Below are 26,937 nucleotides of genomic sequence, written 5' to 3'. Positions count from 1 at the left end.
ACAGCCAGTCCACATGTAGGACTACAGTACCCAGAAGGCATTGCGGTCTGACGGCATATTTTCGCGACTCGGTAGCCACGTTGGGGCATGCGCAGAGAGACTCGGAGGCAGGCTGGGGCCCTGGGAAGGTCCTTAAACTTTGATTGCTTTAGCTTTAAGTTTTCCCGCTGGTTTAGGGAAAGCGACCCGCAGCTTCAAGGAGAGGAGACAAGCTTCTGGTTCCGGACGCACGGATAGGCCCGGGGAACCCGCAGTCTGAAACAGGAAACTGCCCGAACCCGGACGAGCTTCCTCCAAGGGATAGTCAGGAAACGCTTCCCGAGGTGGGAAACAAGGGTCCTGCCTTCCGAGAGCCCCTCTAAAGGTAAGACAACGCCTCGCGCTAGAAACTCCTGTCGGGAGGGATAGACGGCCCTACCTGAGGAAACCCTGTTCTCACCTGCGAACGGAAATAACTCCCACCCATGACCCGGTCCTTCCCCTATCGACTTGGAACCCTAATGCTTTTTTTGTGGGTTTTTTTTTTCTTTCCCCAACGGAGGATGACTCAAGACCAGCCTTTGCTCGCAGTGCAGGAGGCCCTGAGGAAGTGCTTTCCCGTGGTGGAGGAGCAGCAGGGCCTGTGGCAGAGCGCTCTCAGGGACTGCCCGCCCCTCCTGGCCTCCCTCAGCAACCTGGCAGAGCAGCTGCAGGCCGCACAGAACCTGCGATTTGAGGATGTGCCGTCACTTCGGGCCTTCCCAGACTTACAGGAGCGGCTGAGGCGCAAGCAGCTGGCGGCTGGTGACACTCTCCTGGACAGGCTAGAGGAGAGGCTGTAAGAGGCTCAGTGGCGCTCGTTCTTGGCGGAAAGATTTTAAAACTGGGTGTTTAATAAGCTAGGATCAGTCGGAAGGATGTTCTTCTTCTCACTTGAGAGCGTGGTATTTAGGGATATGTCAACCTTACCTCCTTTCTGTTTGTTGCAGTGGGATCTCTGTCAAGAAGCCATTTTCTGGCACTTCCCTTGTCAGACTAGGCGTGACAGTGGTGGACTTAGTAGAAGTTATCAAAGCAGAACAGAAGAGCAATGGGGAATGCTTATTGGCCCTCCTCTATAGTCTTTCTTAGGTAAAAAGCAGTGAGGAGCTATACTGTAAACTTATTAGGTACCAGAGCTAAGGGTTTTACATACATTATCTCATAAAATCTTTTCAACACCTCTTTGACTTAACCTGACTTAATTAATTTTTCAGGTGAGGAAACTGAGGCTCAAGCAGATTGCCTATGGTTGTGCAGTTAGTAAATAGTAAAACTGGGATTCTAACCCAAGTATGCCTGGCACCAGGGCCACTTGTTCTGCTGTTCATTGGTGTCTGCGTGCCTGTAGTAGCATATCTCTAAGCTCTTACTATGCCTAATGTTAGACCCTCTACCTTAGAGTTACAGGTAATTGAGGATAGAGAAAAGACAGGGCACGTGTGGCCTTTCCTTGACCAGGACAAAAGAAGGTTCTAGTGTGTAGAGTCTGTGCCATAGACTAATAGGAAACTGTCAAAGATGGGGCCTTCTTTGCATTCATTTGTACAAAAAACATTTATTAAGCACCTATGGGATGCCAAGCACAGGTGCTAGGAATACAACAATGAAGCAGAGTTAGTTCCTAAGCTGAGTAAAAGAGAGAGACAAGACAATCAATTAAATTAGGTCACGGTACGTTCTAAGATAGTGAACTTTTATTTCAATTGATTACGTGTTCGTGTGTGAGTATCGGGCTGTTAATTTTAAGTCTGTTTTTTAATTGTGAGTCACAGTCAAACATTTTTGAAAGCTGCAATTCTAGGCTAGGGACTGCCTTGCCCTTTGGGAAGTTGTAGCCTTCGTCTTGGTGGCTGGGCCCCTTGGAGTCACCAATGGAATAATAACAAAATTTACCATAAGCTAGGCACTTCGCGAAACACTTAATATGCATTGTTGCATTTACTCTTCACAACATTCCTTTTCATTCATTGGACAATTGTTTGTTGTTCTGTCTGCCGGTCTCGACGTTTTAGGTACTTAGGATGCACAGTGAACAAAAGAGACTGTTTTTATTCGTGATTGAGAATAAGTAACTTTCCTAAGATCCACAGTAGTCTGGGTGTGTCAAGAGCCCAAATCTTACCTGTTCAAGAATTCACTAGGATGGAGCACGAGGGAGCATGAGAGCACTACTGGTTTGTTGCTTCAGTTTTCTCTTGCTTATTCCTTTCACGTACATTGCATTGGACTGTGTGTGAGCATTTGCTCTCCTGTATGGCAGCCCCAGAAGGACTGCTTGGTCTTTGCTTTCTTTGGCAGCTGGGAATAATATCATCACACAGCTTTGAGAGCCATGTAACTTCAGCCTCTCCATCTTTAAGTCAGTTCTTAATTCTTGAGCCACCTCTGCCTCCAAGGCACCATCATCAATCTCCGTAGACCAATGGATCTCATTTGGAGGCAGTTTTTCCCACTGGGATATGTGGCAATAAATATCTGGAGACGTTATTGATTGTCACAACTTGGGAATGGTGGAGGCATGGTTTGTTCTTGTCGTCTAGTAGGTAGAGGTCAGGGATGCTTCTGAACATCCTGCAAGGCACAGGGCAGCCCTCCACCGCAAAGAATCATCTGGTCCAAGATGTCCTTAGTGCTGAGGTTAAGGAACCTGGCCTTAGGCCTTTCTCATGATATTGCCTAATACCAGACTCTTCCCCCAGAGCCGCCCTCCTCAAGGTGCGTGATGTAGTCAGCAGCCACGTGGAACGCGTGCTTCAGATCTATGAGCAGCATGCAGACATGATCAGCCTCGATGCTGTCCTGCAGGCTTCGGCCGCGAGCCCCTCTGTGGCTGAAATGTTGGAGTGGTTACAGGATATCGAGAGACATTATCGAAGTTTGTATCCTTTGCACACATTTCAGGTAGTTCCAGAGCTGTTCCGGGAAGTCTTTTTAATTTCAGTTTTCACAAGATTGCCCAAAAATATATAGTATGGGTCAGTTCTCTTTGGTTCTTGAACTTGCATTCTTTCTGCATTCCTTTGTACAGTCATTCCTTAAATCACTTATTGAGTAACTGCTCCCTGCCAGGCGTTGCTCTAGGTGCTAGAAGATAGGCTTTAAAAAAAGGAAAATATATAGAATGTCAGATGGTGATAAGTGCCTTGGAGAAAAATAGAGCCGGGAATGAGGAAAGCGAGGGGTGAGGGTGGGCTTGTGGTTTTAAATAGGGTGGTCTGGGCAGGCCTCACTGAGAAAGTGGTATCTGAGGAAAGACCTGAAGAGGGTGAGGGAGAGAACCATGGGGGTATTTGGGGGAAGAGTGTCCCAGGTAGAAGAAGCAGCAAGTGTAAAGGCCCTGAGGTGACAGTGAGCCTGGTATGTTCAGGAAGTAGCAAGGTGGCCAGTGGGGCTCGAGCCAAGTGAAAGGGGGGTGGTCTAACAGGAGATGTGGTCAGAGAGGCAGCGCTAGGCCTGGTAGGGCCTCCAAGGTCTTCGAAAGGATTTTGGCTTTTACTCTGAGTGAGATGGAAAGCTATAGAAGGTTTTGAGTAGAGGAGTAACCTGATCAGACCTATGTTTTCAACAGTATCACCCAGCTATGTTCTGAGGAAGGACTTGGGTGGAAGCAGAAAGACCTGTTAGTTGGAGTTCTCTCACCTTTTTCCTCTCAATTCTTGCCTGATAGTCGCATCTCCCCTCTGGCTGGAGTTTCTACCTTCATTTGAATCACTCCCAAGCCAACCTTTATTCTTGCCTCTAGTTTTGATTTTCAGTTTCCTGCAGATGCCTCCCACTGGAATCTCACGGAACTGCAAGCTGAAATGAGAATTGAAATCCTCTGTCCAGCCCTCCTGTTCAGCTCCTGTTTCCTTAAGTTGTAGCATCAAACCTGTCTGATCACTTAGCCTGGAAACTTATGCAGCATTTTCCCCCTTTCCTGCTGTTTTCTGCTTGCAACGTAGCAGCATCGGCCACAGTGGTGGCAACAGCAGCGTGGGCAGTGAGAGCAGTAACTGGGGCCACCCTCACTGAGCGCTTATGGTGTGCCAGGTGCCGTTGTAAGAATGTTTGCACTCAGCTGTCAAGTCCTTCCATTCTGTTTCCTTGGTGCTTCTTGTAGTTTCCTTCTCTATCCCCACTGCCTCTACCATTGTTTCTCACTTGGACCCTTAGTCACATGCAGTCTCTAGACAGGTTTCTCTGACCCTGGCTTCTTTCCCTCTAAGCCACCCCCAGGTAGTGGCCACACTCCGCAGATCTATCTTCCGGAAGTCTCGTTCTGATCCTGTTGCTTGTGTAGGAGTTTTCAGTAGCTTCTGGTGCTCTGAGGACGAGAACCCCCATGCTGGTCTTTGTGTTCTGGCTCCACCTGCCCTCTCAGCCACCTTTCCTGCTACTCTGCACGTCGTTCCATGCCAGCCGCACTGGAAATGTCCTGTCCCTGAATCCATTACGTGCTTCCCCACTTCTGTGCCTTGGCTTAAGCTCTTCCTACCAGCTGGACTCTTCCTCCTGTCCTCTAAAGGGGATGAAGTCATCCTCTGAACTTCCACTGAGTTTTATCTTTCCTGTCATTTAGGGTCTTTTCAGTTTCTGTTTTTTTCTCACCACGGTGAGATCCCAGATTGCAGGGACAGTGTTTCTGTCCTTTTCCCTGTAGCCCAGAGCCATGTGTGTAAAGAGGGGCTCGGTAAAGATGTGTAGCAGAGGCGAGTCCTGCCCACCTGGTAAATATAGCAGCAGCTGCGCTTTCACTTTTCTAGCTCCCAGGAGCTCTCTCCAGGATATTTTCTTCCTTCAACATATTTCATTTTCTTTTTGAGCACCTTCCTTAACTCCCAGGAAGGTACCTGAAGAGGAAGTACCTTCTGTCCTCAATCCAGTGGGGAGACTTGGGAAACATCCAAGCTTTGCCCAAAGCCTGGGACCGAATTTCGGAAGACGAACACCCAGACCTTGTACAAGGTACTGGTTTTCATTTAGTCCTTCGTGTCTCTTCCCCTCCTTTCTTTCTGTGTCTCACCTCCTTGAAAGCATGTAGAGATGCCCTCATGGTGCCTTTGTAGCTTTTACAAATCTGATGTTTTGTGTTTTCTGGAGAGGTGGTATGCCATGTGTTCTCTCTCTTTCTGTTCCAGATATCCTGTTGAGTGTTTCCTTCTTCCTGGAAGAGTGAAGAAGCCGTGTGTTCATCGGGAGACTAGGGGGACGCAGTTGAAGACCGACATTGCTGCGCTCTGATATTTCTAAAGAAATGTCAGCATTGCAACTGGACTTATTGGAAGTGTCAGTGCCTAGAGCCTGAGGATTGTGCTGGATGTTTCTGATGTTGGGTCTTCTTCATGCCAGGTCATGGGTGAGGGCACATGGTCACACCTTGCCCTTTCCTAAGGCTCAGGGGAGTAGACGGAGACAGAGAGGATGCAGGAAAGGCCGTGCAGAAGAACACTGGGGGCAGAAGCCACAGCCACAGAAGTGGTAAGGAAGGAAAGGACGGGTAGAGAGTGCCGCTGCCCCCAGCATCATCCAAAGCTCTGAGCCTCGTTGACACCAGGTCCTGGTTTCGTGTATTTGTGTCAGTACCCAACTCCTTGATGAAAAAAAGTGGCTTTGATGATTTAAAGAAGTAAGGGGTGGGACTTCCCTGGTGGTCCAGTGGTTAAGAATTCCAATGCAGGGGACACAGGTTTGAACCCTGGTCGGGGAACTAAGATCCCACATGCCGAGGGGCAGCTAAGTCTGCGTGCCACAACTAGAGAGAAGCCCGCGTGCTGCAACGAAAGATCCCATGTGCCGCAACTAAGACCTGACACAGCCAAATAAATAAATAAATATTAAAAAAAAAATAAAGAAGTAGAGGTGATGTTGGTGGAAAACAGTTACTGTTTTCGAATTGCAGTAACTCCTTATCATCAAAACAATTTCAGTTTCCAGAGCCTACCACCAGGGGGAGATGGTGTAGCATGAATTATTCTGAATGCTTTGTGTTTGGAGGGGTTCCCTTGTTGCTCTTACTATCTGAGAGTAAGTAACTGGGGATAGTGGGACTCCTAAAATAACAGTTTTTTGTTTTTTGGTTTTTTTTAAACCAAAGCTGGTGACTGACTTGCTACAGTTCTCTGATCTTGGGGTAGCTGCATGGATGGGAGAACACCAGCTCACAGTCAGGCGTTCAGGGTTGGGTTTCTGAGGCCCAGTGCCTTCATCAGTGAAATGGTCGTGGTACTTCCAGACCTGTCAACTTCCTGGGCTGGTGTAAAAATCTGGGTCGTTGGATGTAAAGGGGCTTAATAAAGAATATAGATATTTTTCAAAATGAAAATGACTTTTTTCGTATTACAAAAGTGATATATGCTTTTTAAAAAACAGTGGAAAAATTGTAGAAAACATTTAAAATGCAGAAAAGTATAAAACAAGCTCCACCAGAGATATTTTGTTAAGTATCTTTTTAGTGTCCATATTCACAAGTTTTTTTAACAAAACAATTAGGGTATCATTGATAAATACTGTTGTTTAAATTATCTTTTAAAAAAATCTTAATATAGTTTGGCCAGTTTTTCATATCCGTGAATATAGCTCAACACAATTATGTACCATTTTATGAATGTATTATAATGTTATATTTTACATGTATTTTTTTAAGTCGTCATGTTTTTCTACCTGTAAGGATAATACATTCTGGCTGTGAAAAATTGAAGTATTACAGAAAGTGAAAAATGCACAATATCCACCTACCAGATACGTAATCGTTTTTAATAATGTGGTGTATATTCTTCCAGGAATTTTTCTTTTCTTCCAGGAATTTAAAAAAATCTATTCTATCACATATATAATAATTGTAAATAACACTTAACTTAAGACATTTGGGTATCAGGTCTTATGATGTGCTGTGGGTACAGAGGTGAAGGAGAGCCCTAGAAAGATTTATAGTTCAACCAGGGAAAGATTTAAACCAGTGTTTCTCAAGCTTGAAAATGTATATAAATCACTGGTATCTTGTTAAAATTTAGATTCCCATTCTGTAGGTCCTGGGGTGGGGCCCTGGACTCTGCATTTCTAACGAGGTCCCAGGTGATGCTGATGATCCAAGGACCAGACTTTAAGTGAAGAGATTTAAACTGTAATATAATAAGCTGTATTTGAGATCAGAACAGAATTCCATGGGAGAATAGGGGTGACAACCAACTGCTTGTGGGACTACTTCGTGGTGACTGTGACATCTGAGTCGGGCCTTGAGGCTCAGAAAGGAGTGCAGGGTGCTCCGCGTACAGGGACAGTCTAAGCAAAGGCAGTGTTTGAGAAAGAATGGAAGCTGATACCTCCTGGAGTGTGCGGGCATCGTGCTTGTGGCTTGTACGCCCTAGAACTGGAAGCATTAACAGTTGACTATAGCAAGTCACTGGAGTTCACAGGGGGACAGAAGAGTGGCAGGAAACAGGTCTGTAAAGGTAAACTGGAATGAATTTGTGAATGCCATGATCAAGGGTATGTATTTTGCAAATGGGAGTTGTGTGTGTGTGTGTGTGTGTGTGTGTGTATAATAAAGAGCTTTTTAAACCTCCCTCATTGAAGCAAGTAATCATGACTGAATAGACACAAGTATGTTTAAGGTGCTAAATAATAACTATGTATTAAGTATAATTGTTCCTTCTTAGCTTTTCTTCTGCTGTTAAATTGCTATCCTAATTGTCCTTTTTATTTATTTATTTTCCTTATTTTTTTGGTTGCGTTGGGTCTTAGTTGCGGCACTCGGGGTCTTGGTTGAGGTGTACAGGATCTTTTCGTTGTGGCTCGGGCTCTTCACTGCAGTGCACGGGCTTCTCTCTCTAGTTGTGCGTGGGTTCCAGAGCACGTGGGCTCTGTAGTTTGTGGCTCGCGGGCTCTCGTTGAGGCGCACAAGCTCAGTAGTTGCAGCACGCAGGCTTAGGTGCCCTGCAGCATGTAGGTTCCCCGACCAGGGATCGAACCTGTGTCCCCTGCAGTGGAAGGTGGATTCTTTACCACTGGACTACCAGGGGAGTCCCTCTAATTGTCCTTTTAAAATTTACAATTAATTTGGTTTATTTTTTTGAGTAAGTGATACTTTCACATTGTACAAAATTCAAAGGGTGCAAGTGCAAGTGCATATTCAGTGAAAAGTTCCCCGTTACTCAGTCCCCCTTCCTGGAGGCAGCGAATGTTAAATGTTTCCAGTGTGTCCTTCCAAAAATATTCTTTGCCTCTATGAGTGCAGGGTGGGTACCTGCCAGGATAGCCCCATAGATCCCAATGATCCATGCCCTTGTATACTCCCCTCCCCTTCAGTGTGGGCTGACCTTACAGATTCGCTTCTAATGAATAGAAGACACTGGTAGTGGTGGTCATTTCTGGAACTAGGTTATGAAGAAAGACTGGCTTCCGTGGCGGGTGCTGTCACTTGCTCTTTTGGGGGAAGCCGTCTGTGAGGCAGCCCTGTGGAGAGCTCACGTGAGGGCCTGACGCCTGCTAGCAACCCCGAGTGAACTTGGGAGCAGACCCTCTCCCCGAGCTGAGCCTTCATATGAGACCACAGCCCCAGCTAACAGCTTGACTACAACCTCATGAGGACCTAAGCCAAAGGCAACCTGGCTCAGCTGGGCCCAGATTCCTGACCCATGGAAACAGATAATAAATGTTTGTCTTAAGTCATTAAGTTTTGGGGTAATTTGTTACACAATGATAGATGACTAATGCAACAAGCAAGTATTTTTGTATTCTCCATAACTTCATACAAATAGTAGCATGCTGTATATCCAGTTTTGCACCTCGTTTTTTCCACCTACTGTATCTTAGAGATCATTCTATATGAATACGTAAAGAGCTTCCTTAATTTTTTCTAAAAACTGTTGCATAGTTTTCTGTTGTGTGGGTATAACATAATTTATTTAGCCCCTTACTGATGGCCATTTAGGTTGTTTCTAAAGTCTTAATACTTGTTAGGTTTTGGTAGCCCTCCCTCTCACTCCCACCCCTGCTCATGGTTTTTTCCCTTGGAATTTTCAATTAGTTAATACCACCCCACCCACTCACCCCCAATAAAAAAAGAATTCTGTTGGTATTTTTACTGGAATCGTATTAAATTTATAAACTAATTTAGGGAGAATCGTCATAGTGGGAATCCTTCTGGCTCTCCTTGAAGCATGCCACTGGCTCATGGATTGAGATATTAAATGTGAGTTCTTTTCTCTGTTTCCCTCAGGAGGGGAAATAGACCCTTGGTGCTCAGAACCCTCTTCCCTGTCCGTGAGACAATCTGTTGGGACGAAATGAAGAATTTTTATTTCTTTCCTGTCTCTACCCCATCCACATTTAGAATGGGCCTCAGGATTCTTCTCTCAGGCAGAGTAGGGGGTTTTCAAAGCCAGTGGGATCCTAGGCTCTGAAGAAAAGGACTTCTCCCTGCCTAGGGAGAGCCCAGGCTGTGTGGTCTCTCTGACTTCAATCAGGATGTTGGGGGCCAGGTACTGGCTCCAGCTTGTTCAAGCATTGGGTTGTTTGTAATTCTTTCTCCCTGTGAGAAGGTGGGGAGAGCGCACATTTGGAGGAGCGGATTCAGGGATATGGGGAAGGAGCTAGTGTGTTGATAACCAACTCTGGGGAAACCTTGCTGAATTCAAGTAACCCAGACCTGGGTCCAAGTCTCAGGTCAGCCTCTTACTAGACAGGTGATCTTGGGCGAGTTGTTTTCCCTCCTCTAAGTTTCAGCTTCTTCATCTATACAATGAAATAATGACGTTTGTCCTTACAGAGTTGTAAGGCTCAAGTGGGAGGAGATATGTGAGGGCTTTTGGTAAATTTATAAACATTGAAGGGGCTGAAATTCACTTGAGATTGATTTGTCACCTACTGAGTGCATAGCTCTGGGCTGTGCCCTTTAGCATGTTCCTCAACCCTTAACAAGCCGTGAAATAAGTATGCTTTGAGAAACAGTTTGCTACGTGGCCACAGCTTATCAGTGGCATTGCCGGGATTCGTACCAGGGTTTTCTTGGTTCTGGTGAAAGGGGTCTTTTCCGTACACCACTGTTTCCTCTCTGCCACAGAAGGCAGAAGCTCCCTCACACCTCCTCAGCTGTGACAAGAGTTGGTTTCCCGAACGCCGTGCCTGGGACGTGAGTCCTTCAAATGCAGCGGTGAGTGCAGCGCTGCCCCCGTCTGGCTTGGCAGGGGCACATGAGGCGTCCAAGGCTCAGGGCGCTACAACCTTGCCAGTTACCCTCCTTTCTGATCCCATAGCCAGGAGGGTTGGCGTGCGTCCTGGGGCCGTCTGCCAGAGTCTTACACTTGTGCCCTTTATGCCAGGGACTGGGAGGAGAAAGCCAGTCCTTCCAGGCACTCTCCCTCCTCCCCATCATTCCTGGAAGTCTCCTTCTTGGTTTCTACCGAGTGCAAAGGAAAGTCACTTTTTCTGAGACTGGTACCTGGTACAGCATATGAGGGTCCCAGCCCCAGAGATTCTGATCCAGTATGTGTGGGCAGGGGCGAGGTAGCTGTATTCTTATCAAGTACCCCCCCCCCATTCTCTTGCAGGGTCATTCTTGAAGAAATAGCCTTAGTCCTGAGAAAAAGCAGCAGCACAGAGAGAGAGAGAGAGAGACAGACAGAGAGAGACAGACAGAGAGAGAGCTGGGTAGGATAGCCACAAAGATTGTGCTTCTCTGGGGAAGAAACCAGACTTAATAACTTTCTCATTGCACCTCTTCTTCCCTTTTTGTGGCTTCCCAGCACCTAGCTGGTCCTCAATTCCAACGGACACCTCGGCTGTGTTCCCCCAACCCCTCTGTGCTGTTTGGAGCGAGGTAGTAGTAACTTACTTACACGGCACCTGACAGTCTGCCACCTCCATATTCATTCATTCGGAGGCCTCCCTGTGTGCCCGGCACAGAACAAATTGCCGGTGATACAGAGATAAATAGGGGGAAGTACACAGTTAGTAGGTCTGGCAGATACGTAAGCCCATTGTGAGATGTGCTGTCGCAAAGATGTGCTGGTGATGCAGTGGATGGAGAGAGACGGATCCTTTCTCTGGGCGTTTGTGGGAGGCAAGAAAAGGGGACGTAAGAGTAGGTCTCCAGCAGCTTAAATTCAGCGAGAATCTTCGCTCTGGTCTCTAAGGGACTGAGAGCTGGGGGAGGGGGTCAGCCCGGCCCGTTTGCCGTCATGTGAGCAGGGAGCATCGTCTTCCCGGTTCAGACGTGCGCAGTAGTTCTTAATTTGCACAGAAAGCCCAGACTAATAAATCCACTACTCAATTGCAATCCCCACAGCGCGTTTATAGGCAGCAGCTGACTTTTATCAGCTCATTTGTTCTTTCACATAAGCAGAGTTTTATGAGGGTCTCCTGAGCTGGCTCATAACGCGATGAAACGTCTGCAAAACTCAACCATAAATCCCCGGCACCTGCCAAGCAGAGGATGCTGTTTTCCAGGCACATTTTGTCCAGCTGGCGGCTCTGTCCCCTTGCCCAGTTTGCATTTCTGCACTTGTCTCTTTAAACTTGGATTTGTTTTTCTGCTCTCTGCGGCCTCTTTAAAGGCAACTGAAAAATGAGGGGTAGGAAAAAGGAACTAGAAAGTTATGTCTGTGCTAAAAATTACGTCTGGCTTATGTTGCCCTGAAAGCTGGTTTTGATCCCACTGCTGAAACAGAGATCAGGCTTCCCAGCCACACGAACCCCAGGGCCAGGGACTGAAGGACAGTGCCAACTGAGTCCGCTGTTAATACTTTGATTCTTTTCTGGGCCATCACCCTTTGTACTTGCCAAAGACCCGAATCCTCAGTTGTCAGTTCTGTAAATTAAAGGAGCAGCTCCAGAGGCCTTTTCCCCAGATGGTCTCCAAGCATGACATCTTTTCCCAGCATTTCGAGAGCTCCCCCAACACAGAGAGGAAATTTAAATGCCCTCCCTCCTCCAAATAAGGCAAGACCTGGCCTCTCTGAGGATGCCGGCTGGCAGAGGCGGACTGGTTCCTCGGGAAAGCTACAAACGCCTCAGCAGAGCCGGTTGTCTGTCTAGGAAATGCTATGTGGCCCAAGGCTGTGCTCTCAGAATCATTCACCTCTCTGTTTACAGGGTCTCTTGGTTTTGGTCAGGCGACCACTAGGCCCGAAGAAGACCCCTGGGGCTGCCCTTCACGTGGCCTCATCTCTTGCTCACTTTCCCTAGACCCCACTTCAGGGCAGCTTCCTGGGCGTGTGACCCGTGCTTATAAGGGTCCCCCAGCTCGGCCTAAGGCTCTGCTGTCACCCTCTTGAAATTCTTAATAGTTTTTGAACAAAAGGCTGGATTATCATTTTGCACGGGGCCCTGCGAATTACGTTGCCAGCCCTGCCCCACTTCCCTCTGGTCCTGCTGCAAGGAGCTGCCCCAGGTCTGTGGACAGACCCTCTCTCTCCTCCCAAGTCCAAGTCCGAGACCGTGGAGAGCAGGTTCCTTGCCTGTCCATGAGGAATCTGGCCTTGCCCCCCTCCCCAGGGCTCCCGTTACCCAGTCTTCCGGTTTCAGCCACTTCCTATCACGTGACAGCATCTCGAAAAGCCCTGAAGAGGCCTCTTCCAATCCTAACTCATTGAGTGTCGTCACCTGCTCCTGGCCCTTCATCACCTTCACCTTCCAGAAAAGACTTCGGGTTAATGCAGTCTGCTAGGAGAAAGCTGCCTGCTCTGATGGAGGGACTGAAGCCTCTGCTAGAAAGAAACAGCTGCTAATCCCCATCCCCGTGCCAAAGGCAAGACACAGTTCCCTGCGCGGGAGGGGGAACCCACCTTCTTTCTCCAAGCCCAGCTGGGACACCATCTACTCCGTGATGTCTTCTCTTATTCCCCTACTCAGAACAACCCTTCCTTTCCCAGCATGTTCCTCGTATCTCTATCACTTCATTTTTTGTATCCATCCTTACACCCCTACTGGCCCAGCAAGGTGCTCAGCACCTCTGGGGACTGAACCGAGTGGCAGAAATGCTGCAGAGATTTTGCAGCTGCCCGGCTCGGAGAAGGTGGACTTGCCCCACCTGGTGGGGTGGTGCGGGGTCGGGGGGCTGGTCCTAGGCAGAGCTGACTGGCCACCGGTGGCCGTGGCCTCCCACAAAGCCATGGTGTCCTGGAAAGATCACGAGCTTTGGCAGAATCCTGGCTGTACCACCTAGGACTGTGGGGCCTTGGCTTTACCTCTCTTCCTGTGAAATGAGAATAATACCTGACTCACCGGACTATTAGGAAAATTAAGTGAGCTAATTATTTATTCAAAGCATAGAGGATAAGGCCCAGCACACAGTAGGTTCTTAGTAACTGTTTTATTTTCCCCTCCTCCACCCTCTGGAGGACTTAAAGCTGAGGCCTTTCCTCCTTTGTCAGGTGTCGGCTGGGCTGAGGGTATGGTCCCTGGCTACCTGTGTCTGGGAGCTGGGCTGGTGACAGAAGTGAAACAAGGCAGGAGCGGACCCCCCACCCCGGTGACAAAGCGCCACAGGCCTCCTCCCTTCCCCAGCCCTGCCTGGCTTGGGTTCCCCGGTCCACCCGGCGTTGCCACACCAGCGGAAATGGTGGTTGCCTTATCATGGTGGCTGTCCCAGCCAAACCCCAGGACTCTGGCGACAGCCCTGACTGGGCCTGGCCACCACATCAAGCACAGAGCTCCACCCTCTCTCCTGCACCCCCTCCCACCTCAGGCTTCCTCGCCTCTCTCCTCCCCAGAGAACCCAGGGTGGAACCTCTCCCTGGGGCCGGGGTCGGCCACAGGCCCCTGGGGCAGCTGCTGCCGTGCGGTGGAGAAGGTTCTGGACAGGGAGTCAGGACATCCGCCACTCGCCCCTGTGGGACCTGAGCAGGTGACCCGACCTCTCTGGACCCCAGTGTCTTCATCAAAAAAGCAAAAACAAAGCGGGATAGTAAACAGAAGTTTCAACTTCACAAGAATTCTGCTGCAAGAATTAAATGGGCTAATAAATGTAAAAGAGCTTCAAATCGTATACAAATAGAAGTAATGTTCCTCTGAGAAGCAGCAGGGTGTGATGGAAAGAAGAGGGATTTGGGAGTCCAATAAGAATTATACCATAATCACTATTTACTGAGCAGTTTCTCTGCTGCAGGCTTATGTCTAGTGCTTTTAGATCCATTACAAGCGCCCTGTGAGGTAGATTTATTCCCCCGGTTTTACAGATGAGTCTGATTTAGGAGGCTCAGGTGACTTGACTCTCCGAGGTCACATAGCTGGTCTGGGATTTAATCCTTGAGGAGCTCCAGCGTTCCTATCTACTACATAGCCATCTAAGACAGCCCTGGCCAGTGTCCTTAGCCAGTCAAGAAGACTCCTCTGTGCCTTGGTTCCCTCCCGCGCGCAGTGGAGGAGAGGAAGCGAGCCCAGGAGAGGAGTGTGGCTGGCACAGTGCAGGGCGGGTGGGAAGGTGGTTGACTCTGCCCGCAGCAGTGGTTCCCAGCAAGGCCTGCGACCCCCCATCACAGGCAGGGCTCCTGGGCACCGCTCAGTGAGGGAAGCCTGGCTCAGGTAGGAGCATAAGGTGTGTCCTTTCCTGGCTACGCTTGGCAACTCTTCAGAGGCAAGGCTGGCGGCTGTGAGACACCCCGCTGCCCAGGGCAATCTGGGACCTGCCTCATTTCTGTCTGCAGCCACTGAAATCTCCATCAGGCTCCACGAGTCGCCCAAGTACCAGGATTCCACACCACTGCGTGGGGGAAAGTGGACCCAGTGAGCCAGCCTCATAGACCAGTTTGTGAGAATAACCAGCACCACCTGTGCAAGCCGCGGACCCCAGCACGCTGATCCAAGGCCCGGCGTCTGAGGAGGGCACTTCTTTCTGGCTGAGGACCCCAGCCTAGTAGCATAATCTATCCAGTCCCCCTCGCCCTGGCTGCCTGGCCCGGCAGGAGACAGGCAAGATGTGGAGCGGCCATCATTTAGACCCTGTGTAACTCTGAACAAGCAAGGAATAGACAGTCTCTCCCTCGGTGAGGGCTGAAGGACTGAGACCAGTGGTTCTTATTCTTGGCTGCAATGGGAGTCACGGGGAGAGCTTTGTAAAGCACCAATGCCTGTGTCCACCCCCAGGTTCTGGGTTAATTGGCTGGGATGCAGGCATTTTAAAAGCACCCCCTCCCTGTGACTTTAATATGCAGCAAAGGTAGAGAACAACTGCGTTGATACAACTCATTCATTGAAGAACCTTGCTTTTGAATGTCACCATGTGTCACACACTCTGCTAGGCTCCAAGGTGAGCAAGAGTCTGGGCCTCTACCCTCACGGGCCCTGTATTCTAGTGGGGAGACAAAATAAGCAAGCAAGAAAGTGGGTAATTGCAGACGGTAATAAATGCTATAAGGGACATGGAGCGGTAATGCAGTGAAAGAGATGGGTATTAGCTGCGGCCGCAGTTCTCAAAGTGTCGTCTGGGGACTCCGAGGCCCTTTCAGGGGATCTGCAAGGTGGAAACGTTTTATAACTTACTGGTCCCTTGGTATCCGTGGGGGATTGTTTCCGGAACCCACGAGGATACCAGAATCCACAGGTACTCAAGTCCCTTATATAAAACGGCATAGTATTTGCATATAACCTACGCACATTCTCACGTCTGTACACTTTAAATCATCTCTAGATTACTTATAATACCTAATACAACGTAAATGCTATGTAAATAGTTGCCAGCATGGCAAATTCAAGTTTTGCTTTTTGCAACTTTCTGGCATTTTTTTTCCAAATATTTTTGATCCTTGGTTGGTTGAATTTATAGATGCAGAACCATGGATGCGGAGGGCTAACTGTACTAAGACACTGTTTGCCTCTTCTATTCTCGTTCTCTCACAAGTGTACAGGGGAGTTTTCAGGTGCCCTGTGGTGTGTAATGACATCCTCACTCTGACAGCTAACGAGGCGTGTGCTTGTGTGTTCCAGTGTTTTCAAACATTCTCAGATTTAATGTCTATTTTGGCAAATGTTGATAGATACAAGCCATATGAACACCAGCAGAAGCTCTCTGGGGTTCTCAATTTTTAAGAATGTAATAGAGTCATGAGACCAAAAAGTTTGAAAACTGCTGATCCAGGGGAAAAGGCTTCCTGAGGGTCCTGAGGTATGGGAACCAGCTAGGTGTGTCCAGGAAAGAGTAGGAAGGCAAGGAGACTAGAGTGAAGAGAGAAAGGGGTTGGTGGCAGATGAGGTCAGAGGGGAAGGTAGAGACCAGGCATGCAGGAATCTGGAGGGAGGACTACTGCAGGCAGAGGAGGACTGGGAGGCTGTCCAGGTGTGACACATCCTGGTGTCACCAGGATGACAGCCGTGCAGACGGAGAGAAGTCAATTCCAGAGATGTCTGGAAGGTGGAGTCACCGGGACCTGGTGATAAATCAAGTGTAGAATGGAGGAGGATGGCTCCAGCTTGCTGGCCGTTCGTCAAGGCAGGGGACACAGGAACTGGAAGAGTTTTAGGGTGGGTGGTGGAGGACAGAATGTGAGAGGTGTCAGGGGTGGGGGATGTCCAGCTGGCTTCTGGAGAGGTGGGTTTGGATGTCACTGGAGGAGTCAGGGCTGCAGTGATCAAGCTTTGGGAGAAGGTGTGCAGAAAGGAAGAACTTTGCTGGGGAACTCCAACCTGCAGGACGTGGCACAGGTTGATGTCAGAGCGGGTCGAGGGAGAACCAGAAGGTCCTGGGAGCCAGAAGCCAAAGAAGGAGACCGTTTCAAGAATGAAGGAAGGTCTGGGCTGGTAAGAGTGTAGAGGGGTCGTGTTGGATGAGGATGGCTGTGACCTCTGTAAGAAGAGTTTCTTGGGTTGCAGGAATGCTAGTTTGCAGTGGGTTGAGGGGTGAAAAGAGATGAGGACATGGAAGTGATGTGTGCGGAAAGACTTCCAGGAGGGGAAGGAAGAAAATAGCTTGAAGGAGGTGCAGAGGGGGTCTTTTAGGATGGAGGAAATAGGAAATTTTATGTAAGCTGAGGGGATGGTTGATGGCACAAAGTCCCGGAACTGGTGGAGAGGCTGGCTCAGGGCCGGGGGAGGGAAGAACAGAAACAGTTACAGTGAGTTTGGGTGGAAGGTAGATAGTGGAGGGAGAGTCATCTGAGTGGCAGGTAGCAGGCAAGGTGGTTTGTAGAAGGGGCGATCCGGCAGGTGGAGGCTTGGAGAGGGAGGGGAAGGTTTGGACCGCCACTAAGGATGCTGGGTGAGGAAGCTTCTGGGCTCAGCGGCAAGGCTGAGCTTGGGACTTCTCTGCCCCTCACCCAGAGTGGATCCAGAGGGCTCAGAAAACACCAGATAGACTGCCTTTAAGCAGTGATTCCCCTCAAAGAGCTCCTCGTACTTTTCCCCAGATGTTTCCCAGTTATTTTCACCATATTGAGAGGAAATGCATAGAAGAGGAGTGGGGATTAACATGCTGACATAATGTGAGGAAAGAGCAGAGAAGCTCTCAAAACACTTCTGAAAGCAGTCAGGATCATAATGTGGAAATCCTGGTTCCCTGAACCGGACCACTGGGCAGCAGTGCTTTGATGGTCCTCTTCCTCCTTCCCTCCGTGGCCACCTTCCTCCCACCATCCTTCCAGGCTCATCAGCCTTGACACCTCCCTCTCTTCTGCCTTTTGGTCCCCGTACCCCTGCCCCAGCTCCAGCATATCAGTCCCCAAGATGGTGGCACTGTCCACGCCCCTCACGAGTCTGTCCTTTCCCCTCCTTTCTCAGTGCCGGGGCTACTGCTGGCCTCAGCCTCCGGTCTGTCCTTCCGGTCCGCCCTCTGCCAAGAGGATTGTTCTAGACTATACGTAAATCTAACCATGTATCCTCTTACTCCTGAAGTCTTTCAAAGATTCCCAGGGTGTCTAGGTAGAGACCCAAACTCTTTTTTTTTTTTAAATTAATTAATTAATTTTTTGCTGCATTGGATCTTCGTTGATGCATGTGGGCTTTCTCTAGTTGTGGCGAGCAGGGGCTACTCTTCATTGTGGTGTGCGGGCTTCTCATTGCGGCGGCTTCATTTGTTGCAGAGCACAGGCTCTAGGCACGTGGGCTTCAGTAGTTATGGTGCGCAGGCTCAGTCGTTGTGGCTCACAGGCTCTAGAGCGCAGGCTCAGTAGTTGTGGTGCACGGGCTTAGTTGTTCCGTGGCATGTGGGATCTTCCCGGACCAGGGCTTGAACCCGTGTCCCCTGCATTGGCAGGTGGATTCTTAACCACTGAGCCACCAGGGGAGTCCCCCAAACTCTTTTTTTTTTAATTTAATTTTTTTTTTGGCCACGCCATGTGGCATGTGGGATCTTAGTTCCCCGAGCAGGGATTGAACCTATGTCCCCTGCATTGGAAGCACGGAGTCTTAACCACTGGACCGTCAGGGAAGTCCCAAGACCCAAACTCTTCAGCGTGGTGTTCAAGGCCCCTCATTGGCCCACCAACCCCACTTCATCTCCCAGCGCTCCTCAGGTCTCCTCTGCCCCCATGCCTTTGTTCATGGGGGTTCTCCTGCCAGGGAAACCCTACTCCCCTTATCCATCTGCGGGGCTGGGGGAATTCTATTCACCTTTCAGGGCTCAGTTGAAATGTCACCTCCTTCGTAAAGTTGGCCTTGACCACCCACGCTGAGTCACCTCCCTCATCTAAGTCCCCATAGTACCCTGTACTCCAGTAGAAGAGCCCATCCCGCTTTGTGATAACCGGCTATTTATACATACATCTCCTTTCCCCGGACTGTGAGCTCCTCCAGGACAGCGGCCAGGGCTGATCCTCTGCTACGTCCCAGCAAGGAACAGAGTTTGGAGGCTCGTGGGTGCTGAAATGAATGAATGAGTCAGTATTCTCATGGATCTTGTGTCATCAGTGTGGGAACCACTGCTATAGTTATATGGATTTTTTTTAAAAATGCGTTATCCAGTATTATACAACCCAAAAATGCATAGGGATTCAAAGACCCAGGGAGGTGGGCTTTGCAGAGCCCACGGAAGAGGAATCTCGGGAGCCTGCACAGAGGACAACTGGCACCTGGCTTCCCCGTGCCCCTGCGGAAGCTCTCCACGAGGCCATTAGCCAGGACCCCTGGGAGTCCCATCCTGCCAGCTGGGCCTCTGGACAACCCAGGACCGAGAAGCACTGATGGCTGGGAAGCCCTAAAGAGGTAGTCATCACTCATCAGCTCAGGCTGGCACCAGTCTGCCCTGCCCAGAGGCAGGGGGCTGCATGAAATGAATCCTGCTCTAAGAGGCCCTGGCTCCCTGAGGCTGCGTGACAGCCCAGACAGTTAAAATGGTTGTGCACAGTCACATCTGCAGGTAATTTCTGCATGCATCTGCACTGGAACAGATCTCATTCGATCAATTAGAACAACACCCTCTGTCCCAGTGCCATCTCTCAAGCAGGAGGGGCCCCAGTGTCCCCCGGACAGCACGTTGCTCAGGCTCTCGTCGGAACCCGCTGTCTCCTAGTGGGCTCTAATTGCATCAGGAGTAACCATGAGGTCAGCGGGCATGCTTGTTATGGGCAGCCTGGCCTCCAGCCGCCTGGGTGCGTGCGCAAGGAGCTCCGAGGCCGTGCTGCCTGACATTTGCAATCGTTTAATGGGAATAAGTTCCATCTTTGAGCTCTGTTCAGCCTTTCATTCAGCAGCCAAAATGTCCACCCTGGACAGGACATAAATCCTATTGGCGAGTCACTGGGCCAGCTCTCCTCCTGGAGCCACTTCTTCCCCGTAGCTCGCCAGGGGCAGCTGTTTGCTCCCCAGTTCAGGAAAGACCCCAGGAAACTGATGGGGTGCAGGGGAGAGAGAGCACTGCATTGGGAGTCAAATTCCAGAGGAGTAGTCCAGGTTGGGTGAGTTACTTAACACTGAGCTTTGGTTTTCTCATTTGTCGAAACAGGATGATACCTACTTCTCTTAATTATCCTAAGAATAAAGGCCCCAACTATGCCTGACACCCTGTAGATACACAGAAAGTGCTTCTTTCCACCTATGTACTAGCTGTGTGACCTTGGGTGACATACATAACTTCTCTGGGATTCGATTTCCTCATGTGTAAAATGAGACCATGAGAGAGCCCATCTCATATGACAGTTGTGAGGACTAAATGGGGTAACATGTGCAAAGTGATTAGAAGGGTGCCTGGCACGTGATAAGCCCTTGATAGACATTAGTCGTCATTGTTTTTACTCCTTTGTAGGTCACAGTTATAGGAGAAAGGCCTAGTCAATGTGTTATTTGGGATGCTTTGGAGGTTAATCCTCTCCTTGGTGGGGTTCCGAGTTGAGACAAGTTGCAGTTTGGGAGGAGAAAGAGGACAAGTGGGAGGGCTGAGTTCCAGACTGACCAAATGTTCATTTCACGAATGTTTATTGAGGTACTACTGTGTGCCAAGCACTGGGCTAAAAATGTAGCGTTGATAGGAACGCCTATCCGGATTACTGTCATTCGTGTGATCTGGTGATTTTATTTTTCTCTTCGCTGGGCTATCCATTTTTAAAAAAATCACCAGTGAAAGGAAAGAGGTTCCTTGACACCACCCCAGATGAGCTTCTGGGGTATCTCCATGGGGCTCACGTCCTGGGTGACATCTTTCTAGGATCTTCCTCTGTTTATGCCTTCCCTCTTTTTCTAGTCTTAGCTGAGAATCCTCAGCTGAGGTCAGGTGGCCTGTCCTTAGCTCCTGATTCTTTGTCTATTGCTAACAATGCATATCTTGAAGTTGCCGGTACTTTGTCCATGACCTAGGATGAGCAGGCACCATGTCTCTAGTTTTCTGCTCTTCTGCAGAACCTAGTGGATGCCTGGCATGGAATAGATGCTCGACAGATATTTGTCAAACAAACGGGTGAGGCATGGACTTTGGGCCTGTGGTCAGGTGTAGGACTGGGGCCTCTAAGAGGTAACCTACCTCCACCTTGGACACCCCTCGGACCTCCCCCCATGCCCAGCCCCTGTGGAATGTCTCCAGGGCCAACGATTCACTGTCTTCCTCTGGCTCCCATTCCAGCTGCTAAGCCCCTGTTGGTCAGGAAGTTCTTCCCAATGTCTGCCTGTATCTCCAGGAATAACTTAAGCCTGCTGTCCCAGAGCCAGGCAGCACAGAGGCAGACGGGCCTCCTCCCTGAATGCCTCTCCCTGCTCCCCCAAGGAAAAGACGGCACGAGGGACCAGAACAGGAAAGTGACTGGGGGTGGGGGTGGGTTGGAAATGGGACTGACAAAGGTCAAGCACATGTCCCCGAGGAAACAGAATGTAGTTGTGGTGAGTGGGGCTTGGCGACTCGGACCTGCATCTGACCAGAATCTTAAGAGCTTTCCTGGTGGAGAGGCACTGGCAACCAAGAGGGGTGAGCTCTCACCAGCTGGGTGCCCGGTGTGGGGCATCAGGAATCGTGGAATGCCTACCGGGCAGAGTCCGAGTGGGAGTCTCCAGAAACTCAGCCTTCCCAGGCTGGGCTGAGGTTGAAAGGAGAAACTCAGCCTGGCCTGGACCAGGACAACTTGCCACCCAGCAGGCCAGCGAGCAGGAGCCTCTGGCAGGGACGACTACAAGAAGGAAGGACCCCATCCTCAGTCTGGGTCAACCCCAAAGCCCCCCAGCTAGACTACAGACGGGCCACTGCGTCCTCTCTGCCCTCACCCCGGTGTTCACTGTCTCCTCTGCCGCGCAGGCCTCCTGCGGCCTGCAGGGATGAAGCAAAGTACTCACAAGGGCCCAGGGGACACCAGCCCACACACTCCTTCCTGCCTCCTTGCGCCCTAAAGAGCTGTTTTCCATCTTTCTCTGGTTTTCCCAAAGTCACATTGGTTACTCCGGCAGAGGATGGAGGGACAGCTCAGGGCCAGGAGGCGAGTGGCTTGCTTTATGTGACCTTGGACAAGTCTCTTCTCTCTGAGCCCTGAGTTATTTCCCTGCACAGAGTGGGCAAGGACAAGGATATTTACATGCTTTTTGTTTTTTACAGTAACAGACACCAGTATTTTGGCGAAGAATCTGAGTTGGAATGTCAATGTTTAAAACAAAGAAAAGCAGAGCTGCTCTGGTTGGAGTGGGGGAAGGCTCTGGGACCCCCACCTGCTCAGCCTCCCCCAAACCCACGGCCGAAAGTCACAGGACCTCATGACCCCTAAGAGACTTGTTGCCCTCAAGTTCAATGGGGCTCCTAAGCGGGTTAGGACTGGGAGGTCCAAGGGTAGTGCTATCAGCTGGAAAATTGTTGACAACTAGTTCAACAGCAGGATGGGGGAGGCTAGACTCGTTGTACCTTGATCATGAAATAGAACTAGCTTCCTGCAGATGGTCCCAGCTCCAGCTGAAGGAGTAATAAGAACCGCCACCCTCCTGAAGCAGCGCACGGAGGGAGACGGGTCCCCGGGCTTTCCCCTCGAGGGGCTGAGGACACACTGCCTAGAGTCAGGAGATCGCTTTGATGGCCTCCCGGGGCGCGACACCTTGGGTGGGGATGGCAGGTGTGGAGGAAAGCTCAGAGCACGAACGCCCCTACCAAGAAGAGACTTGAGTCCTCAGACCAGCCTTGCCCCCTCCAGGGGGAGTGACTTTGAGACACCCGACCAGACCCTGTCTCCAGCCTCCTCTCCGGAAACCCCCTCATTCCACAGTGTCTGCTTAATCCCTGTTCACAGCAGGCTGACCTCCCGCCTCCGTGGCCTCACACTGAGCCTGCCCCAGATCCTCTCAGGCCTCCTTCGAAAAATAAATAAATACTTTCTCTATTATCCCATTAGCAGCTTCACAGGTTTTTCTGCTATTAGTTCTCAACTCCAGTGAAAGTGGAAACACGTGTCCTGAAGAGCCTTGCTTGCCCATCAGCCGCTATGGGGCTGGTGCTAAACTCCAGGTGGAAGCTGTGCCCATCCACCTGCAGCCACCCCCTGGGGAGAGGTGGGGTCAGAACCAGCTCAGCTCCCCCCGAGTTCTGCCAAGCTTGGCATATACCAGCCCCCCACCCCAAACACACCAGACAAGGATCTGGGAGAGGCAGCTTTTGCACACTTCTCCTCACAGGCTGTGCATCTTCAGGCAAAGCTCTACCTCTCTGGGCCTCAGATTCTTTTTTTTTAATGGAGTTTATAATCCCTGGCTTGAAGGATTGGAGGACCAAAATAATCTGAGAGAACCAGGGAAGGTCTTAAAAGGCACAAAGTGCTTTGCCAGTGGGGTAGGATATTTGGGAAATATTTTACTTTTCTGACCTTTGCTCCTACAGATTTAGAAGAGGAAGCAGCCAGGCCTTCCCTATAGCCGAAGAGGGGACTTTGGCAGCTCAGACTCTCTGGCATTGGCTCATCGGCCTTCCCTTCTATGCCTACCACACTCTACTTCCCATGGCCATAGCTCTCTGAGAAGATTCTAGGATGCCAGATCGTCAGCTCCTCGAGGTCAGGCAGGGAGCTGCCCGGTGGCCTCATCTAACACCCGCACAATGCCCCGGGCAGGCCCTGGCACAGAGCAGAGTCAGGCTGGGAGCTGGGGATGTGTTTGTCTCTTCATTCTATCTCTTGGCCCCTTTTTCCCTTCCTCTGCCTGTGGCCCCAGGCAAGAGGGCCCAGGAAAGGCAAGGCCAGCCCTTCGGCCCAGGTGTGCAGGAGTGTGGGCTGTTTTTGGCTGCCCCCGGGCACCAGGCAGCTCTATTAGTCTGGGCAGAGCCTGTCGGCAGCTGGCATCTGTCGGCAGTGCCTGTGAGGTCACTGCTCTGCCTTCCAGTTTCTAATGAAATAGGACTAAGTCCCGCCTCAAGCCATCTCTGAAACACTTTGTCCCTTGGCTCCCACCCTAGTGCCCCTCCTTATCCCTCCCAGCACCCCAGCCCCACTTTACTTCTTCTCTTGTCTGTGAGCTTCTTGAGACAGAAAGGGTATCTCGTGATCCCTGGGTAAGCAGTGTTGCCTGGGCCCTGGAGTCAGCCGTGTTCCATCCAGTGCCATTCAGTGCCAAGCCTGAATTGTGACTCTCTTCTTCTTCTTCTTTTTTTTTTTTTTTTTATAATTTTATTTATTTTTGGCTGCATTGGGTCTTCGTTGCTGCGCGCAGGCTTTCTCTAGTTGCGGCGAGCGGGGGCTACTCTTCATTGTGGTGCGTGGGCTTCTCATTGCGGTGGCTTCTCTTGTTGCGGAGCACGTGCTCTAGGCGCCCGGGCTTCAGTAGTTGTGGTGCACGGGCTGTGTGGGATCTTCCCGCACCAGGGCTCAAACCCGTGTCCTCTGCATTGGCAGGCAGATTCTTAACCACTGCGCCACCAGGGAAACCCTGTGACTCTCTTATTAATGGGCTGTGTAGCCTTAGACAAGAGCCCCAACTTCTCAGTACCTCTAATTCACTCATCTTTAAAGTGCAAATAGCACATTGTCATGAAGATCTAGTGAGATAATGCATCAACGCTTTGCACTTTGCAAGCCCTCCGAGGAGTAAGCTGCTATTGTTACTTTCCCCCTAGTCCTGCAACACAGCACCAGGCCTGGCGAATATCCAGTCCCAGACTCAGTCCCAGGCCCCAGGCCCCAGCTCCGCAGCCCCTCCTTCCGGTTCCTGGCCAGGTGAGAGATGCTGTCAGCTCTGCCAGAGTGTGGCTTCCCGGCCTGGGAAAGCTGCCCAGACACCTGGGAGCAGCAGGATGGCTACACCCAGGCAGCCTCAGGGCCCCCAGCCTCCCCGGGCAGACAGGACCCTGGAGCACATTCGTGGGTGGGGAGCTGGCTGTGCCCACCTGCACCACTGAACTTGGCCTCAACGTTGTCTGATGAGTTGGAGCATCTTACCAACCCGCTGCTCTGCCCCTCGCTGTGGGTCTGTCAGCTGTGCAGCAGGACCTGGCCTTCCTTTCCCTGACTATCAGAAGTGAGAAGTCCCTTCTCACCCATCAACCAGCCACTCTCACCACCTTGGTTCCCCCAAAAGTTGCAGGAGATGAGACGAGGGCGTTCTTCCACCTCTGAGCTGCTAATCCCCTCTCCAGGTCACCCGTGGAGGGTGAGGTGAGGCTGGGGACTGGCTGAGGGACACCTAGAACCCGCTCTCCCTTGTCTTGGCTGGTGCTGGTCCTCAAGGGAGCAGGGGAAGGGCTGGGTCTTCTCCGTCCCGGGATCCTGGGCTCTCTGGCCAGGGCCTGGGGCCTTTGGGGAGGGTCTCAGGGCCAGCTGGATACTTTGGCCTCAGGTTCCATGCAGGCCAGGATGGGGGTGGGCAGGCCCAGCCCCCTCTTGCCAGACATTGGTGGGGGGCTGGGCATGGCCTTGTGGGGAGCTGGCCTGGACGCGGCAGAAGGCAGGAGGCTGGACCGCCTGACCTCCTGTGAGCCCAGAAGCTGCAATTCCTGAGTGATTCTCCCCTCTGAGCAGCTCTCCTGGGAAAGCTGGCAGGTCTGGGTCAAGGGGAGGGAGTCTGGTATGGACCATATTCAGGGGCGGATTAGCTGGGGGAACTGCTCCCACCAGCAGGGAGGGGAGAGATAAAGCCTGGGAGCTGGAGAAGGGGGGCCCAGCATGGAGACATTCCCTCCCCTGACCCCAGGCCCGTGCAGAGCCGTGTCTGTGGTGGGGGAGGGGCTGCCCCCTTTCCCAGGGTACTGGCCGGCCCTGGAGCCCAGCACTTTCTCAGGCCCTTTATTAAATTTCTCAGGAGCAAGAGGGGAGGTTATCCCTCCCCCTCTTCCCCAGGCTCCCCTCCTTTTGTCTCCCTCCCCAGGAGGGTCGGAAAGGAGCTTTTCTCATTATTGTGGTTATTAAAAAATAAATGAGCCAGGGACAGAGACACACACACACACAGAGACAGAGAGACTGAGAGACAGAGGCAAGCAAAGAGAGACAAAGAAAAGACAGACTGATCGAAGAGGGAGCTGGGAAGACAGAGACAGAAGGAGGTTCGCATAGAGACTTCTAGAGCCCGCGAGAAATAGATGGAGAGATCCGAGGCCACTTGGTGTAGGAGGGAGAAAGGAGGTTTTGGAACTTTTGGCGGCATTTCAAGTCACAGCTCCTTGGGCCTCACTTACCTCATCTGCAAAATGGAAATAATAATTCTTATTTTGTAGCATCACCTTGTCACGTAGAAATAATGTCTGTACAATACTGAGTGCAAAGCCTGGAGCTTAATGGTTGCTCAAAACATGGCCTTATATATATTATACGTTCTGTGTGTATGTATGGGCCGGGGGAACAATGGCAGCGAGAACTCAGTGGTGCCTGGGGAAGTGCCCAGGCACGGCCCACGGGACAGGACGGGGAGTGTCAGAATGCCTCACCCAGGGAATAACTGTTCTCAGGTCCAATCCCCCTTCCTTGTTCCTCACCTCACTTCTCTGAGCCAGTTCTTGGTTCCTGAGTGGGAAGGAAACTGGAGTCAGAGATCATCCATCTCAGGTTGTTTGTTTTTTCTTTTCTCTCCCAAATGAAAGGCTTTGGAAGCAAACAGCCCTGGCACTGAATTCCAGAAATTTACTATGAATTTTTTTAAGGGCAAAGGGCTAATAATGTTTATCTCATAGGTTTAAAAAAAAAATCTTGTTATAAAATTCCCTTGTAAAACCCAGCCACTGGGCTTCCCTGGTGGCGCAGTGGTTGAGAATCTGCCTGCCAATGCAGGGGACACGGGTTTGAGCCCTGGTCTGGGAAGATCCCACATGCCGCCTGCGTGTCTGGAGCCTGTGCTCCGCAAGAGGAGAGGCCGCGATAGTGAGAGGCCCGTGCACCGCGATAAAGAGTGGCTCCTGCTTGCCACAACTGGAGAAAGCCCTCGCACAGAAACGAAGACCCTACACAGCCATAAATAAATAAAAATTAAAAAAAAAAAATTAAAAAAAAACCCAGCCACTTTAAGTGTACAGTTCAGTGATCTTTAGTAAATGTATGGAGTTGTGCAACAGTCCAGTTTTAGAGCATTTCTATCACCCCCAAAATATCCCTCATGCCCGTGTAAGTCACTCTGAACCCCAAGCACCTACTAATCTAT

General features: G+C 50.5%; 1 protein-coding gene across 2 annotated transcripts; it reads left to right on the top strand.

Moving 5' to 3' along the window:
• Window positions 1-63: 63 nt before the first annotated feature.
• Window positions 64-7,512, top strand: C1H1orf109 (chromosome 1 C1orf109 homolog). Of its 2 annotated transcripts, none has more exons than XM_036870832.1 (5): window positions 64-364; window positions 542-817; window positions 2,721-2,900; window positions 4,846-4,968; window positions 5,142-5,746. In XM_036870832.1, exons 2-5 carry the CDS (start codon window positions 543-545, stop codon window positions 5,242-5,244), a joined length of 681 nt encoding a protein of 226 aa, XP_036726727.1. In that variant the 5' UTR covers window positions 64-364; window position 542; the 3' UTR covers window positions 5,245-5,746. The 2 variants fall into 2 exon arrangements, with proteins under 2 accessions (XP_036726727.1, XP_036726726.1); XM_036870831.1 differs by having other exon boundaries at window positions 83-364; window positions 4,850-4,968; window positions 5,142-7,512.
• The last annotated feature ends 19,425 nt before the right edge of the window (window positions 7,513-26,937 follow it).

The sequence above is a fragment of the Balaenoptera musculus genome, chromosome 1 (assembly GCF_009873245.2).
Source record: "Balaenoptera musculus isolate JJ_BM4_2016_0621 chromosome 1, mBalMus1.pri.v3, whole genome shotgun sequence".
NCBI classification, from domain to species: domain Eukaryota; kingdom Metazoa; phylum Chordata; class Mammalia; order Artiodactyla; family Balaenopteridae; genus Balaenoptera; species Balaenoptera musculus.
The sequence above is the reverse complement of the archived record's forward strand: the minus strand, read 5'-3'. Positions and strand labels throughout refer to the sequence as shown.